Source organism: Lynx canadensis, chromosome D4 (assembly GCF_007474595.2).
Source record: "Lynx canadensis isolate LIC74 chromosome D4, mLynCan4.pri.v2, whole genome shotgun sequence".
NCBI classification, from domain to species: Eukaryota; Metazoa; Chordata; class Mammalia; order Carnivora; family Felidae; genus Lynx; species Lynx canadensis.
Genome location: NC_044315.2, coordinates 14871809 through 14888028, shown reverse-complemented (window position 1 = coordinate 14888028; position 16220 = coordinate 14871809). Strand labels below are relative to the sequence as shown.

Genomic DNA, 16220 nt, shown 5'->3' with positions numbered 1-16220 from the left:
CGGGTCCTCAAAAGGCCAGGAAGCAGACAGTTGATTTTAGTGCCCGTTCATGTATCAGTGCCTTGTGCCTCTGCCTCCTTCCCAGACAGCTGACTTTACCGGTGCCCCGAGTCCCTTTCTGGCTTATGAATACCATGCTGTCCCTGTCCGGGCTCCCTCTTCTTCTTTTATTGTCCCTTCAAGAAATGGGCATTTTCATGAGTTAAGTACCCTGAATAGGCATTTAAGGAAAGACACGCTTATTAAACATCTACCACGTGCCGGGCATTGCGCTAGCACTTTACACACATGACCTCATTTATTTTTTCACACCAGCCTGCTAGTTAGACATTAATCCCACTTTCTGACATATGACAATTAAGAGGCTCAGAGAGGTTATCTAATGTCTCTCAGTAGTAAGTAGCAGGATTCAAACTCAAATCTGTCAAAATCCCATGATGGAGTTCTTTTCATGATTCTACACTGCATTAAAAAAAATTTTTTTAATGTTTATTTTTGAGGGAGCAACAGAGACAGCGTGAGCAGAGAGGGAAGATAGAGAGAGGGAGACACAGAATTCAAAGTAGGGTCCAGGCTCCGAGATGTCTGCACATAGCCTGACACGGGGCTCAAACCCATGAACCGCAAGATCATAACCTGACCCGGTTAAGCCGGACTCTTAACCGACTGAGCCACCCAGGTGCCCCTGCATTTTAAGGTTTGCTGGCTTCCATAAAGAGCATTCCCATTTGTCTTTTCTGTGTCATTGTCCACAACTGACACTAATATTGGGAATTCTAGACATTGTGCCCAGTGCCCAATACACAGCTTATCTCACTTGGATATCCCACAGACACCTTGGACTCAAAAGTTCCCCCAAACTGGCGTCTTCCTCCTATCCCAGGTAATGACACCACCAGTTCATCTGTTAACTCAGTCAGAAACTTGGATGTTTCCATTATCTTCCCACTTTACCCATAAGTCACATGCAGTGACTAGCAAAGTCCTGTAGTTTCAGCTTCATGACCCTATGTGATACGGATGCCGTCTCCATACATCACTGCCATTCACAGGCCGCTCCACCTCCATCTTACGCCAAGTCCAACCCAGTCCATCCTACATTCACAAGGAACCTTTCTTTTATTAAAAAAATTTTTTTATGTTTTTATTTATTTTTCAGACAGAGAAAGACAGAGCACGAGCAGGGGAGGGGCAGAGAGAGAGGGAGACACAGAATCTGAAGCAGGCTCCAGGCTCTGAGCTGTCGGCACAGAGCCCGACGTGGGGCTCGAACTCACACACCGTGAGATCATGACCTGAGCCGAAGTCAGACGCTCAACCGACTGAGCCACCCAGGTGCCCCTCACAAGGAATCTTCTAAAGGGTAACTGACCACATTTCCATCCTATTTCAAAATTCTTTGTGTTCTCCACCACCTACAGAATCAAGTCTGACTCCTTCGCCTAATGACACTGTCCTCCTCGATTAGATCCCTTTTTTGTATGACGCGCTCGTCTTTAAGTATGCTACTCTTACTCCCTGAATACCAGCTTTGCTGAATCGCTCCTTGGTATTGAGTGCAGAGCACTATTTACTGCCTCCATGCCATTGTGCACGTGGGCTCCTCGCTTGGAATGCTGTTCCCACTTATCCTCCCCATTTCAGAGCCTAGTTCATTCCTATTATTTCTTTAAAAACCTGTTTAAACTACCTCTGTAAAGCTTTTACTGACCTCTAGACCAGAGCAACTTGTTATGGGGAAAATGGTCATTTCCTCCAGGTGCACAGAGCTTTGCTAGATGAAATACTTGCCAGGGTCCCCACCCCCTCTACTCACTTTGTCCCAGGGGAGGTGTTGTCACTTCCCCAATCGATACTTTTGGAATGAATTAGCTGTACTTGCTTAGCCCAAATATAACTTTATTCCAGTAGGAAATAAGCTTTCCCGGGGTAAGATGGATTTGGAGTCCCATATTAGCAAGACCATTTGGCTAAGAGTCCCAGATTAGCCCTCCAACTTGGTCCCTATTAGTAATGAATGTGAAATTTTGGTGCCCATCTGCCTCCCCTCTCAGACAAATCATTCAGAACTCAGAGGAAAAATAGAGTTATTGCTTTCTGGGGCTTCGCAAGTCTCCAGTAAACTGAACTCCAGTGAAATGTAACACAGAATCCTCCCTCCATTATTCCTCCCTGTGCCTAGGACATGTGTCTGTTGGCTTGAGGTTGTCTCAGTGTATGACAATTGTTTGCACATCCAATTAAACCAAAAGATCCCCGTGGGCAGGGAAAATATATTAGTTATCTATGTATTTCCAGCATCTCACATTCAACTTATGTTTGTGGAATGACCGATCGAATAGAAAAATTGCTTCCGGTGGTCATTAACAGTCCTCAGTGAGATGAAGCTGTTTCAAATTATCATCTAAACTACCTTTTTCCGTTTTTCTTCTCTCAACTACCCATTTTAATAAAATAGAGTCAATCATTCAAGACAGTAGCATGATGATAACAATGAATCAAAACACCAAGAAAGTGTCTGAGAGACACTCACATTGGCAAAACTCCTTAATTTTCTCTACTAATTGTCTAAAACTCTTGTAAAATAAGAAATTCTCAGTGCTATAAAATGAGCTTCTACATATATTTTCATCCCAAATGAGAAAAATGGTCTTTTGTTTCACAAGATGGAGATTAAAAGCATTATATCATGGGGTTTTGTTGTTCAGTTGACTTCCAGTCTTCTAAATCTGCCTACTAATTCTTTCAAGAAATGAAAAATGAAGCATCATAAATTCATATATGAAGAGAGATATGTCTGATTGTATAGACACAGCCTATAGTGGGAATTACCTTACTATTATCTATTTTTTAAGCTTATTTATTTATTTTGGGGGGAGGGGAAGGGCAGAAAGAGAGGAAGAGAGAGAGAGAGGGAGAGAGAGAGAGAGGGAGAGAGAGAGAGAGGGAGAGAGAGAGAGAGAGAGAGAGAGAGAGAGAGAATCCCAAGCAGGGTGCGTGCTGTCAGCACAGAGCCCAATGCAGGGCCTGAACTCACAAACCATGAGATCATAACTTGAGCCAAAATTAGGAGTCTGATGCTTAACTGACTGAGCCACCCAGACACCTCACTATTATCTATTTTAAAAGAAGTTATGAACAAATGAAAATACAAAAATAAAAGTAGAGAAAATAAGAAACTACTTGAAAAAAAACGAAGTTTAGAAAATTTCAATCCTATATGAGCAGCATATATTTTATTTCAAACATTTAAGATCAATGGATGTAGGGGCGCTTGGATGGCTCAGCCCAGCTCTTGATTTCGGCTCAGGTCATGATCTCATGGTTTGTGAATTCAGGCCCACATTGGGCTCTCTGCTGACAGTGCAGAGCCTGCTTGGGATTCTCTGTCTTTCTCTGTCTCTCTCTTTGCCCCTCCAAACTCTCTCTCTCTCTCTCAAAACTAAATAAATAAACTTAAGAACTGAACAAAACAAAATCAATGAATGTAATTAATTTCAAGTACAATTCATAAGCGAATAATATTTATTGGAGATACATGATGCTGGAACATAGGATGGAGTTTTTACTGAATGGTTTTCAAATGTGACTTTAAGTAATCTATTTTCACAGCAGACGTATCAGACTCAAAATGTGATGCCATTCGGTTGTGTTATGGAATATAATTTAATGGATTGTGAAGTTCTAATCTGGCTCAATGGCTCAGCCTTTAATCTATTAGGTTGACAGCCAATATTCAGAGGTCAACAAATTCCTACCAGGCAAACTGAGCTCTTGCAAACAATCTTAGTCTCTCACTTACTGATATTTATTGACACATGATATGCTCACATATCGTTAGACTCTTTTTGGTCTCCTCATATTCAATTTCCTCCACCCTGATCTGTTCACCTTTTTAAGTCCCAAGATAATGCCACTACTCATCCACCACTCCCTAAAACTACTTTCAACTGCTCTGAGAAAAACACAGTATCATGACCTAGATTCTAAAGAGTTCCACACATCTTGATACCCCTTCTATCTCTGTAAGGCCAACCCCCCCACCCCGACGCCCTTTCACAGTCTAGTTTCACTAACCTCCAGTCAGTCTCTTGAGTGAGGCAATCTTCTCCCACCATAGGTCCTTTGACTTGCTGTCCTCATTTTCTAGAATGCCTCTCCGCTCTCTCAAACTGGGAGCTCGTACTGACTCTTCAGAGCCCAATTCAAGGGTATCTTTCTCAGAAAAATTCTGCCATCCTCTACTTCCCTCTCTTAGGCTGTGAACTAGGTCAGGATCCCTGCTTCATGTTCGCTTAATACTGTTTACCTTTCTTACTTGGCACAGTTGCAATTACATTTATTTTTGTGATTACCTCACTACTTGACTAGACTTTAAGTTTCCAAGGGCAGAGACCTTGTTGGGTTTTGCTCACCTTTGCTTAGCACCTGGCACATTATCTGGCATCTGGCAAATACTAAATAAATGTTCACTAAATTAATGAAAAGAAGACTTGTTCTGGGACCACATCCAAAGAACAGATGCTATTTTCATGTTGTAAGTATGACATCAGGATCATAAGCATCCCCAATTTTTGCAAAAAGAAAGGTCAGCTTTGCTTTGGCCAGGTGCAACTTGAGATGTTGAAAACTGGAAGTTGTTGTTGAATTAAAAAAAAACACTGATAGAAGTGAAGACCCGAAGGAATCAGTTTTCCAAGTCTACACAACAAAAGGATCCCAAGAAAGCCAAAAGCAGACCCTGGGATCTCTTCTACCGCAAGCTATAAATGTGTATCAAGAAGTCCAGGAGTAGCAGATTAAGAGGCCTATGAAGCAAGAGAAACTATGAGTGAGAGCAGAATTTGACATGGCTTTTCTGTTAATGGAACCTAATGAGCCTATTGAGAGGGACCTGGGCTGGACACTGAGGAAATGAAGCAAATATGGCGGCCAGGGATGGACAACCTTTGGATGCTGCCAACCCCGGCATCCCTTGGCTAAGCTGCACCCACCCTGTTCAGTGAAGTCTTCTAAGGAGTCTCACTATGGATACAGAGGAGAGGATCCTGGCCCCTTCCATTCTTAGGATTTCCACTGCAGGGGAGAACTATCCTCTGTCTTGATGAGCATGGTAATCTACAAACCTAGTTTTGTCCCAAGAGGCTTAGCAGTCTGTCTCGGGGTCCTACTTTTGCCCTCAGTGAGGGCACTAGATGTTTATCATCTAGGGGTCTGGTCTTTGCTGAGCCAGCTCTGGGTGAGGCTGAGACAAGGGCTGAAGCAAAGAGGTTATATTGGTGTACTTGAAGCTTGTTGCAACTAAGTAAGAGCAGCAGGAGAAACAACAACACTTCTGGCCTAAAGTAGAGGAACCAAGTCACACGTTCAAGCCCACAGACCCCGACAGCAGCCATGCAGGTGTGCTACTCAGAGAGCCTTCGGGAGATGGCCTCCAGATGCCACCACTTTGAATCAACCAGAATGGAACATCGCGTGCTCGTCCTGAGACTACATCCTCCCAGGTGGCCCCCAGCACATGACCGAGAATAGTGAGAAATAGTAGAGCCAGTGATATGGGGTTCCTCCAATGGACAGACTTTGCTTGGAGATTCACCATTAGCCTCATCAAGACTTTTTTCCCAGAGCTGTACTGCAATCTTGAGATTCTTCCTACTCAGTGTCCCCTCCCTCTCTCCCTTCTCAGGAGTCAGGCTGGCTTTGCCATCTGGACACTTTCCCCACCTACTCATGCTTCCTCTCTCCTTTCTTGTTTGTAGGTATTCCCACCCTGCCCCCAGGTATCTCCTGCATCTAATATTGTTTTTGTGTGTGTTTCTTGGGAAGCCAAAAGTGACTTGCTCCTTCAAAAGGGCTCCCTAAAAAAACCCTTGTGCACTGTTCGTGGGAATGTAACTTGGTGCAGCCACTATGGAAACCAGTATGGAGGTTCCTCAAGAAATTAAAAATAGAAATGCCATATGATCCAGTAATCCACTGCTTGGGATTTATCTGAAGAAAATGAAAATGCTAACTTGAAAAGACAAAAGACACCTGCACCCCCATGTCACCGCAGCATTATTTACAATAGCCAAGACACGGAAACAACCTGTGTGTCTGTCAATGGAGGAATGGATAAAGAAGATGTGGTGTGTATATATACAGACATATACATGCTGGCATATATTATTCAGCCATAAAAATGAGGAAATCTTGCCATCTGCAACAACATGGATAGAACGTTGGACATTATGCTAAGTGAAATACATCAGATGGAAAAAGACAAAGAACATCGAATCTCACTTGTATGTGGAATCTTAAACAAAAAAACAAGCTCATAGACACAGAGAATAAACCAGTGGTTGCCCGCGGCAAGAGTTGGGGATGGGAATGATGGGCGAAGGAAGTGACAATGTACAGATTTCCAGTTATAAAACAAACAAGTCGTGGGGGGTGCAACGTACAACTCACAGACCATAGTTTGTAGTACTGCATTTCATATTTGAAAGTTGCTAAGACAGTGAGTCTTAAAGGTTCTCATCTCAAAAAATAAAAAATAATTCTGTAGCTATGTATGTTGCCAGATGTGAACCAGTCTTATTGTGGTGATCATTTCACAATGTCTCCAAATATTGAATCGTTATGCTGTACACCTGAAACCAAGGTAATGTTGTATGTCAATTATACCTCAATAAAAAAGGGGGCACTCTCTGAAAATAAAGACGTATTTGAACTACTAAAACATCCCTTAAAAAAAGATGAGTTATTCCATATGTATATCGCAAAAATATCTCTTGTAAATGTGGTCAGTACCATAAGACATGAAGGAACTTAAGAGAACTGAGGGGAGATGCCGTCGCTCTGGAAGATTATTATTTAAAAAAAAAACCTGTTGATACTCATAAAATAAGGAGTGGACCTGCTGTTTGAGAACATTCAGAATGTCTGTGACAGTTTCCTTTGAGGACAGACTTCAAGGGTGAGATGTGGCACAGGTGGGCAGGGCAGAAGGAGTCGGCTTGGGGTGTGTTAGAAGTAAACTGACGATTTGACATTAAAGTCAGCCACATTTTACTTTGAATTTCAGCACCTCCTCTAATTACCTTTGTCGTCTTTGGCAAACTGACCGACCTCTCCGAGTCCCAATTCCCTCAACTATAAAAAGATTATTGATCTTCATCCTGAAGGGTTGTTACGAAGATGAAACTTAATGTAGGTGCCTGCTTAACACATACAGGTGCTAAATGTCCTCTCTAGGGCCCCTTTTAGAGCCTCGCCCCACCAACAGCTACGACGACCAGCTGAAAAGGGGGACGCAAAGTTGACTCGCGTTTATCCGCACGCAAGGTACAAGACATTCACAAGCTGGAGAACTGAGTGCCTTTCCCTTTATCCACAACTCAAATGATCTCACCCTCTGATATCATTCTTGTGTCTCCGAGTATTTTGACAACAAAGACGTCCTCTTCTTCTTGACCTAAACTCATTCTTCCAATTCTGTTGCTTCAAATCATATCATTTCTGCTGATTCGATCCATAACACGCATATTAGACAATCTCCCTATTTCTTACTATTTTAAGAAAATATATTTCCCTCTAGGTTGGTAAGACCCACCACTAGGTACTCAATACAAGGCTCGAAAATATGGTGCTTTGTAAAGCACGGCTTTGAAAAGCTGTCAGACTGGCCGACCTTTGCAAATACCAAATGGCATTTGTCTCCTATTAAAGTGAATGTGGATGAGTTATGACATGTGTTTACAAATGACAGAGCACTGAGCTCCAGGGAGATACTTCGGTGGGGAGGGTCCGGAGGGAAGTTCCAAGGTTCCAACCTGAAACTCCACTGCCCCACCTCCACCCCACTTCCCATCCTATAAGCTCCTCTACCACAAGAGGTCATGCTTGCATCTCTGTCCCAGCATTCTATCAATCTTTTTCTGTTTCTCTTCACCTGCATCTATATGGAATTGTTTAGCTAAGCGGTCACACTAAGCTTCTTAGATGCGACAAACCCATGGCTTAATCAGACCGTTCGGGCATTTGTTAACTCTGCCTTAGTCCTGAAACACGTCTTTTTTCCTCCTTGCGTCTCTGGGCTCTTTGGAAGTGCAGAATTCTGAGTTTTCAGGGAATCTCAAGGATATTTCGTTGATGGTTTCCTTCATGGTGCCATGATAGATGGAATACTGTGCTGTCCAGGAAGATCATCTTATAATACAGAGAGGGCACCTCTATTGTTCACAGGACCAAGTAAAGAATTCGGGCAAGAGTAAATATTGAACCTACTATTCTACTTAAGAAGCTAATTTGGGAATTATGTATTTATTATGAAAAGTGAAAATGGGATCCAACTGTTTCAACTCCTCCCCAGTGAGATAGCTATGGCACTGAAAGGAGTCGATCTGTGTTCTAGAAACAGTAAGTGAGAATGCTGTTGGAAATCAATGCAGGAAAATTAGTTTTTTGGAACCACTCAATAGCTGTAAGACCCTGAGTAGGCTTCTATAACTCAAAGTTCCCCTAACTTTATAATGTGAAACATGGGACTGAAGAGGTCTAAAAGCACTTGTATCTCTAAAAATCTCTTATGTGGGGAGTGCCTGGGTGGCTCATTCGGTTAAGGGGGTCCAACTTCAGTTCAGGTCATGATCCCACGGTTCGTGAGTGTAAGCCCCACATGGGCTCTCTGCTGTCATCATGGAGCCCACTTCAGATCCTCTCTCTCTCCCTCTCTCTCTGCCCCTCCCCTGCCCTCTCTCTTTCTCAAACATAAATAAACATTAAACAAAGTAAGAAAAATTTTAAATCCCTTATTTTATGATACATGCCAAATAACTGAGTGGTTACCATACGCAGAAAAATTAAGAAAAGCTGCAAATGAATAACGCCACTTTAATGGCTTTTCATATTTTTTCTTGGCCGTTTATATTCTCTCTCTCTTTTTTAAATCTATTCTCTTATTGTTTTAGAACTGTTTTCAGGCAGGCCTAGATTATAAAGGAAAATGAGTATCATAGGATACTCTGGTTTCTGTCTTCCTCTATCCGCTGCTAAATTGCATTTCAACAAACTGAAAATGAGACAGCTGTCAAGGGCAGTAAGAAAATCTTGGCGAGCCTATGTGTTGCCCAAACCCTCTCCCCTGGCCTTTTCCTGTATTCACCTGTTAGAGCTTCTGGTTTGACCCTCAGAACCACCTTCCTCTTTGTCTTCCAATCAGTTGATCAATATCTTTCACGTCGCTAATGGACTTTTTCCCCTAACTTTTTTTGTTTCAGTTAGTTGACAAATTTAAAAGTGCTTCAACTTCATTGAATATTTGTTCACAAACAAAACACGCTTTTGTTCAGACTTTCAGTTTTTCTTTTCTCTGGTTTGATTAAAACATCAGAACATGCCAATGGTATTATTAGTTTGGGCTCTTACTAACCAGACCGGGAGTTTATTATCTTGCTAATCAGAAGATGAGAATGGGAAGGAAAAGCAGATTCAGGAGAACACAATAAGAAACGATTTGAAATCTAGAGAGAGGGAGGAAGAGAGACGGAGGGTAACAGAAAGGAGAAATACACAAGAAGAAGTAAAATCTAACTCAGACGCCATATCCTTCATAAATCCTAGACCTTCCCAAGCAAAACTAGCAATCACTTCCTTGGGGCCCCCCCGTTGTCTTTTTCTTTTTTCCATTTTGCTAACTTAACACACAACATGTGGTATACTAGTTGACCAACTATCTTCTACTATCGTGAGTACCCTGAGGCCAAGAAGCATGTCACATTTATCTTTGTAAAACCAGTGCATGTTTATATTCCAGAAATGAGCACTGAATTGAAAATGAAAAAAGTCCAACTGACAAGGATGATCGGAGATTCCAAATGCCACAAAGTTGGGCCTCCCGATGCTTATAAGCCTTATGCTTATTTCTGGTGCTGACTCAGAGACTGGGAACCTTTCTTAAAGTTTACATTTTCTGGTAATGCTCACGTAATTAATTTCTATGGTTCCAGGGCTCTACAGATCATCCCTCTACTTGGGGTTGTCAGTCAAGAAGATTCACGAAGACTTTATTGGTTGGGTATCATATTAAGGGCTTCAAAGAAGGTGTAATAGATAGGATCCCCTCTTTAGGAAGTTCATAATTTAGGGAGTTTGAGGACAGAATTCAAAATATCTGTGAAATATACCTATCAGCACTATGAACATGAAGAGTGTTCATTGTTTTTCTCTCCTTCTTTGATTCCCCTGGTTACACAAAAGCTTGCCCTCATTTGCCACTGTCCAAAAATTCCTTGAATTATCAATTCCCCAATCTCCACCTTGCTACTTTCTTATCTTCTACACTTCCAACCATCTCCAATCTGGTCACTATTTAGAAAAGAAATGTGTGAAATTTAATAATTGCCACAGACTTGACTCAAACTCTTGACATGATTTTTTCAATGGGTAAAAATGAATCTCTGCCGTAACAATAATCCTCACCCAGGGCAGCTGAAAGAGTGAAACTTACTCCCATACTATAGTGGAGTCATGCTCATACAGGTACCACAATCGTGTGGTACTCATTTTAGTATTATTTGTCAGTTAATATTTAGTACTGTTCAGTATTTAATATTTAGCTGTGTCTGGAATTGACTATTGAATAATACTAAATAGACTTGTTTAGGAAGCAAAGCTCTAATTCTCTAAGAATCCTATGAGATTTTTCAAAAAGCACATTTGCAAATTCTTCCTTTGTTCTTTTCCAAAGCCAGAGATAAAGATATTTGTTTCAAGTCTTTGAACTCTGAGCTCACCTTCATTCAGTCATCTATATTCCCATTTAATCATATTATCATATTATTAAACCTATTCTTTTTTTTCTTTCTCTCCCTTCCTTCTTTCCTTTCATTCCTCCCACCCCCCTCCCTCCCTTTCCTCCTTTCTCTTTTTCCCCCTTCCTTCCTTCCATCCTTCCTTCTTTCCTTCCTTCCTTCCTTCCTTCCTTCCTTCCTTTATTATTTTTTTTAATAAGGGGCAGGGACATATCTCTTAAGACCTTCGTCTACCCCAGAAGAGGAGGCCATGGGGCTTCAGAGAGTAAGGACAAATCCATCCTCCTACCAACACAGCTATGTGGAGACACTTACGTTGAAGTCGTACAACACACCGAAGTTTGCCGCAGATGCCTCTTCAGCTCTGGGAACTGTTTTCCTAGGTAAACTGCCATATGGCAAACCCCAGAGGTACTGTATAGAGAAGCAAAGAAAGCAGTTAATAATTGGAAACAAAGTCTGAGCCACACATGTGATCACAAATGGTTTTGTTTAAAAGCACTTCTGAAACTTTTTCATGGAGACTCTGTGGGTCCCCACGTGGGGTCCCATTTTCTGGGAATTGACTACTAAATCCAGAGTTAAGAACAAAGGGAGTGCTAGGAACCCTTCCTTCTAAGTTCAGTGGACCACCAGCAGTCGGGCCAACCACAATGCCCAGAAGGCTTGCTGAGAAGCCCTACGACCCACCACCACCTCCAAACTGGTCTCCTTTAGGGGAGGTCTGGAGAGGAGAAAAGAGGCCTTTGGGGGAACTATAGTGTTCAAACAAACCATACTACCCACATCTTCATGTGGGGCTGCTTCTTAGGGTTGGGGGTGGTGGGAGATTCTCTCCTTCATGTTAAGAAAGAGAAGACTCGAGGGAATCACCTATACAATTTGAGAGGGTCAAATGGGAGGAAAGATGGGTACTCTGATTATATTTGCTTTACCACTAATTCAGGTTTGCTCCCCTGATCTTATGCTACCAGATTCAAAGAGGAATTTTTAGGGGCCGAGCCAGCCAGCAAGGGGACAAGCATAGGGTCCTGGCAGATTTCTTGGTGAGAACTGGTAAAAGCACCCCGCTAGGGCCGGCACAAGGCTTGCCAAGCAGATGCTGCTTCTTACGGGATATGAAAATTTCTTCCCTGGGGCTGGGGGTGGAGGATGAATGTGACTGGACGCCTGAGTGTGCAGCTTTATGGAAGTCAGCCCCTACTCCTACCCTCCACATAGGCTGCACAGCTTCCATGGAAGCTTCTTGGCTTCCTAGGACTGAACAGAGCAGAAGGTGGGTCCTACCCTGTCTCACTCCAAAGTTGAGGGCCACAGAGAACAAAGGAGATTAAGGTCTCAGGCTTGGCCCTTTGGGCGAGAGGGCATTTGAATCAAAGGAAGGCTGAATGAGTCTGTGGGCTGGAGGCTGCTGAAAAATGGAGCCTCACTGCCAGGAGGGGACCAGTCTTGGCCTCTGGCGGTTCTGTAAAGCTAGCACATGAGGTTTCTATCCTCTTTTGTTCTTTTGCTGGAGCTGGTAACCAATGCCCAGAAAACAGGATGTCCCTCACAGCATCTAACACAAACCTATAAGAAAGCATCCAAAGACAATATGCTTCTTAGTTCTAGGAATACATCCAATCAAACGCGTATTAACTCCCTCCACTATACACCAGGCATTCTGTAATTTCATATACTTGGAACAAATCAGCCACAACCTTTCATTTCCACGGAGGCTGTGTGCTGTAGGGGAAAGAGTAAGTGCCGTTGATAAAACTCCACGTATGCCCCGAGTCTGACACTAAGGAGTGTCATAATAGCCAGTGATGGAGTTTCAAGTTTCCTTAGAGACATGAGCAGAAATAAAGCTGGGGTTAATCTGAAATAGATGAAATACATACATTCTGCTCTATCGTCTGAAAGTTTTCATTTGAGAAATGGACTCGCCAGACTTCTGATCTATGTCTACTGACTTCTAAGAGCCACATAGCCGTAGAATGCTCCGAATTATCTCAGGGATTATAAAAGTAGTGGATTGGGAGGCAAAATCTTGGGACAAAAAATAGAATCATGATGCCAGTCCCGGAACGACTTGAAAAAAAAAACCCTCACTCTCAGATATCGGTTAAACCCAATAAGCAACCCGTGACTCTGTTTCCACATTTTTAAAGGGGAAAGAAAATGCTTCTGTAGTCTACTTCGTACATTTGTTGTGAGGCTCAGCAAGTAAAAGAAATGAAAGTGTTTTGCACTATTAAAAGCAAAATTCTTCATGCATGTAAAGCACTATTGGGATTGTTATGCCCATGGGGAGGCTCAATGCAGAAGCTGGTCCTGATTTAAAACCATGGGGATTTGAGACCAGTGCTCTAACCTAACAATCTGAGGGTTGATTGGGGGTGGGAGGGAGGGCAGGGTGGGTGATGGGTATTGAGGAGGGTACCTGTTGGGATGAGCACTGGGTGTTGTATGGAAACCAATATGACAATAAATTTCATATTAAAAAAACACATGGAAATAAAAAATCACTCAAAATGCTTAGTTTTGGCTGTCGGCAATACTGTTCTGAACTAGTTGGCTTTGAAATAATGGCACCTAAAAGACCCTCTGTAGCCCGAATAAAGCCTAAACTGACTTCTGTGTGATAAGTAAGCATCCAAAGATCAGAGCCATCTGACCTCTTATGACTAAAGACTCCAACCTCAGTCTTGTTTGTTGGCCTTAGCTGATTGACTCTTTTCCCCGCATCAGCTCAGGGCTTTGCCTCCTTCTTCACTCTGGACCCACTATCTGCTTTACTCTCCTCTCTGACTTTGATCCTAAAAGACCCCACCCCACTGTGTATGTGTGCGTGCGTGTGTGTGCCTGGGTTATCTTACTTTACATGTGGAAAAAACCTGCTCATGTTGTGTTTCTTCAAATAGAAAAGACAGATGCATTAAGGAGTATTTCTTTCCAAGCAAACTTGGCAAAATAAATAAATACAATTCACAAGGTGTCAAAGCTTTCCTTTTGAGCAATTTACATTTGAGCACAGGGACCACCTTGGGAATCTGATAGAAGCCATGAACCCTTCCATATAAAAATGTACATTTAAACAGACACACCACATTTTATATATGATTTCAGGAAGCTCATGTACCCTTTGGAGCAATGAGTAGGATCTTCGGCCCACGGGCACCATTTTGAAGATTAACCTTGTTACCTGGGCTACAGCTTTCAGAGTGGATACGGCCAGTTAATCATTCTATTTTTCAGAAGAGGAAAGAAATTTTCTAGGACAGGAGAAACTTGTTCCAGCTATTTTTTTGTAACCCGGAAGTCAGAATCTTACCTCTGGCAACATGATGAGGCTGAATGTCAAGATAAAGAGAACCATATTTACTCCATACATCCATCTCAAGAAGAGGAAGTATGAGGCCACCGATGAGCCAAACTGACCTACCAAAAAGAAAAGTTAAAAGATTGAGAGACAGGTCAGAATCAAAAGGAAACAAAAGCCACTGTCTTGGTGCTTTCCATAAGAGATCTGCTCCTGGCGACACTTGGGTTCTTTTCACGTGGATATCATATCGACAGTGTCTGGCGTCCTCCTGTTTCTATCCTGGAAGAGGGAAAGTTAATGGCGATGGAAGTGCTCTCTATTGTGTAGTTGCCGTTGTGTAGAATGACTGTGACCTACGCCTTTAGAAAGCTGCCTTGTCCTTAGCAGCTAGAAGTGCTCCTTGAAGAGCCCATTTCATGCCTGGAGTTAGTACAGTTGTGTGAGCAAATACCTGTAAGGTGGTTGCTGCAGTACCTGGCCAGCAGTTTTCCGCCATTATCATGATCATTACTGCCCTTCTGCCTCCTTCCTGTCAGCCAACAAGGCTCTTCTCAAAAATGTTTACCACATCCTTTCTGGACAGCTGTCCTAACAGACCGCCCCGTGCTATTTGTCTGACTTAACTGGCTTTTTTTTAGGTACAGCACAGAAGCTGAAGTTCATTCACTCACTCCTCACATATTTAAAGTATCTTCTGGGGCGCCTGGGGTGGCTCAGTTGGTTAAGAATCCGACTCTTGGGTTGCAGCTCAGGTCATGATCTCACGGATCCTGAGATGGAACCCCACGTTGGGCTCTGTGCTCACAACATGGAGATGGCTCGGGACTTTCTCTCTCCCCTCTCTCTCTCTCTGCCCCTTCCCTGCTTGTGTGCTCTCTGTCTTTCTCAAAATAAATAAATAGACTTTTAAAAAAATAAATAAGATAAAGCATCTTCTGCCAGGAATTACTTTAGATGTGAAGCACAATGTCACAGATAGGGTTGCTGCCCTAATACAACTTACATTTTAGTGAGGTATGGAAACAACAAAAATGCAGGAATTTAAAAACTAAATAAATTAATTAAATATATGTATTTATCATAATATATTATATATTATATTATACATCATATCATGTGTGAATAGCATGTATATTATATATCCCATATATGTATACTCGCTTTATACATTGATTAATGCATATATATTATGTGTGATATAGCATGTATGCATGTATCATTTATATGATATGTATGTATTATATATGATATATAAGATTACATATGATTATATTTTTTGTAACAATTACATATATGTAATTATTATAACCAGATAGGTCCTGATTATACAATATCAAGAGGGTTGCTTTCAATAAGTTCGTTGAGGAAGGTGTATCAAAGAGGGTAGCATTTGAGCCTCGGTCTGAAGTTGGAGGAAGAGGCACAATGCCCAGGCTGGGGAAGAGCCGCTCAAGCAGAGGAAAGAGCCAGAACAAATATCTGGAGGCAGGCAAGAGCTCGGGACAATTGAGGAACAAAGCAGAGGACTGTGTAGTTGGAGCCCGATGAACAAGGGAAATTGGTGACAGATGAGGACGGAGAGACAAGCCAACCCACACTGCATAGGACCTCTTAAGGCAAGGTAGAAAGTGAGGCTTTTATTTTAAATGTGATGAGAAGTCACCAACAGGTGTTAAGCAGCTGGAGTGGGGCAGCGGTGGGGGGACCGTGACCTTTAAGAAGTCTTCTCCACTTTGGGAAATGAATTGGGAAGGGACAGGCAAGAATGTGCCATCGACACTCGTGCGCCACCGTGGATAGTGATCTGTCCAAATCGTATTTGCTGAGAAAAAAATAAAAAACATGATCTTACAACAGAGAATGGAAGAGGAAGAAAGAACAGGAATTTGAAGTCTCACGTTGAGATTTCACCAATTAACAAAAGCCAGACTTTTCTTTACCACTTAAGGTTCAACGTTAAGTTACTAGTTTCCTTAATCTTCCCAATTCCCATTTTCGGTTGCCCAAGAAGAAACAATGAACACTGGCAGTCACCCCCACTGCATCAGGCCCTTTTTCCTGACTCATTCAGCAAAATACCTCCAGTGACCAAAGCTTTTCTTGGCCCTCTGGCTTTGCAA

The 16220-nt window shown here is 42.3% G+C and overlaps 1 protein-coding gene across 1 annotated transcript in view; it reads right to left on the bottom strand.

The window, feature by feature from the left end:
* TMC1 (transmembrane channel like 1) overlaps positions 1 to 16220 on the bottom strand; it is a 125451-nt gene that overhangs the window by 68689 nt on the left and 40542 nt on the right. The window contains exons 7-8 of the mRNA XM_032595676.1: positions 14110 to 14216; positions 11109 to 11207 (exon numbers count right to left, since the gene is read on the bottom strand). Of these exons, the coding sequence (XP_032451567.1) occupies positions 11109 to 11207; positions 14110 to 14216 (206 nt within the window). The remainder of the gene's footprint in view (positions 1 to 11108; positions 11208 to 14109; positions 14217 to 16220) is intronic.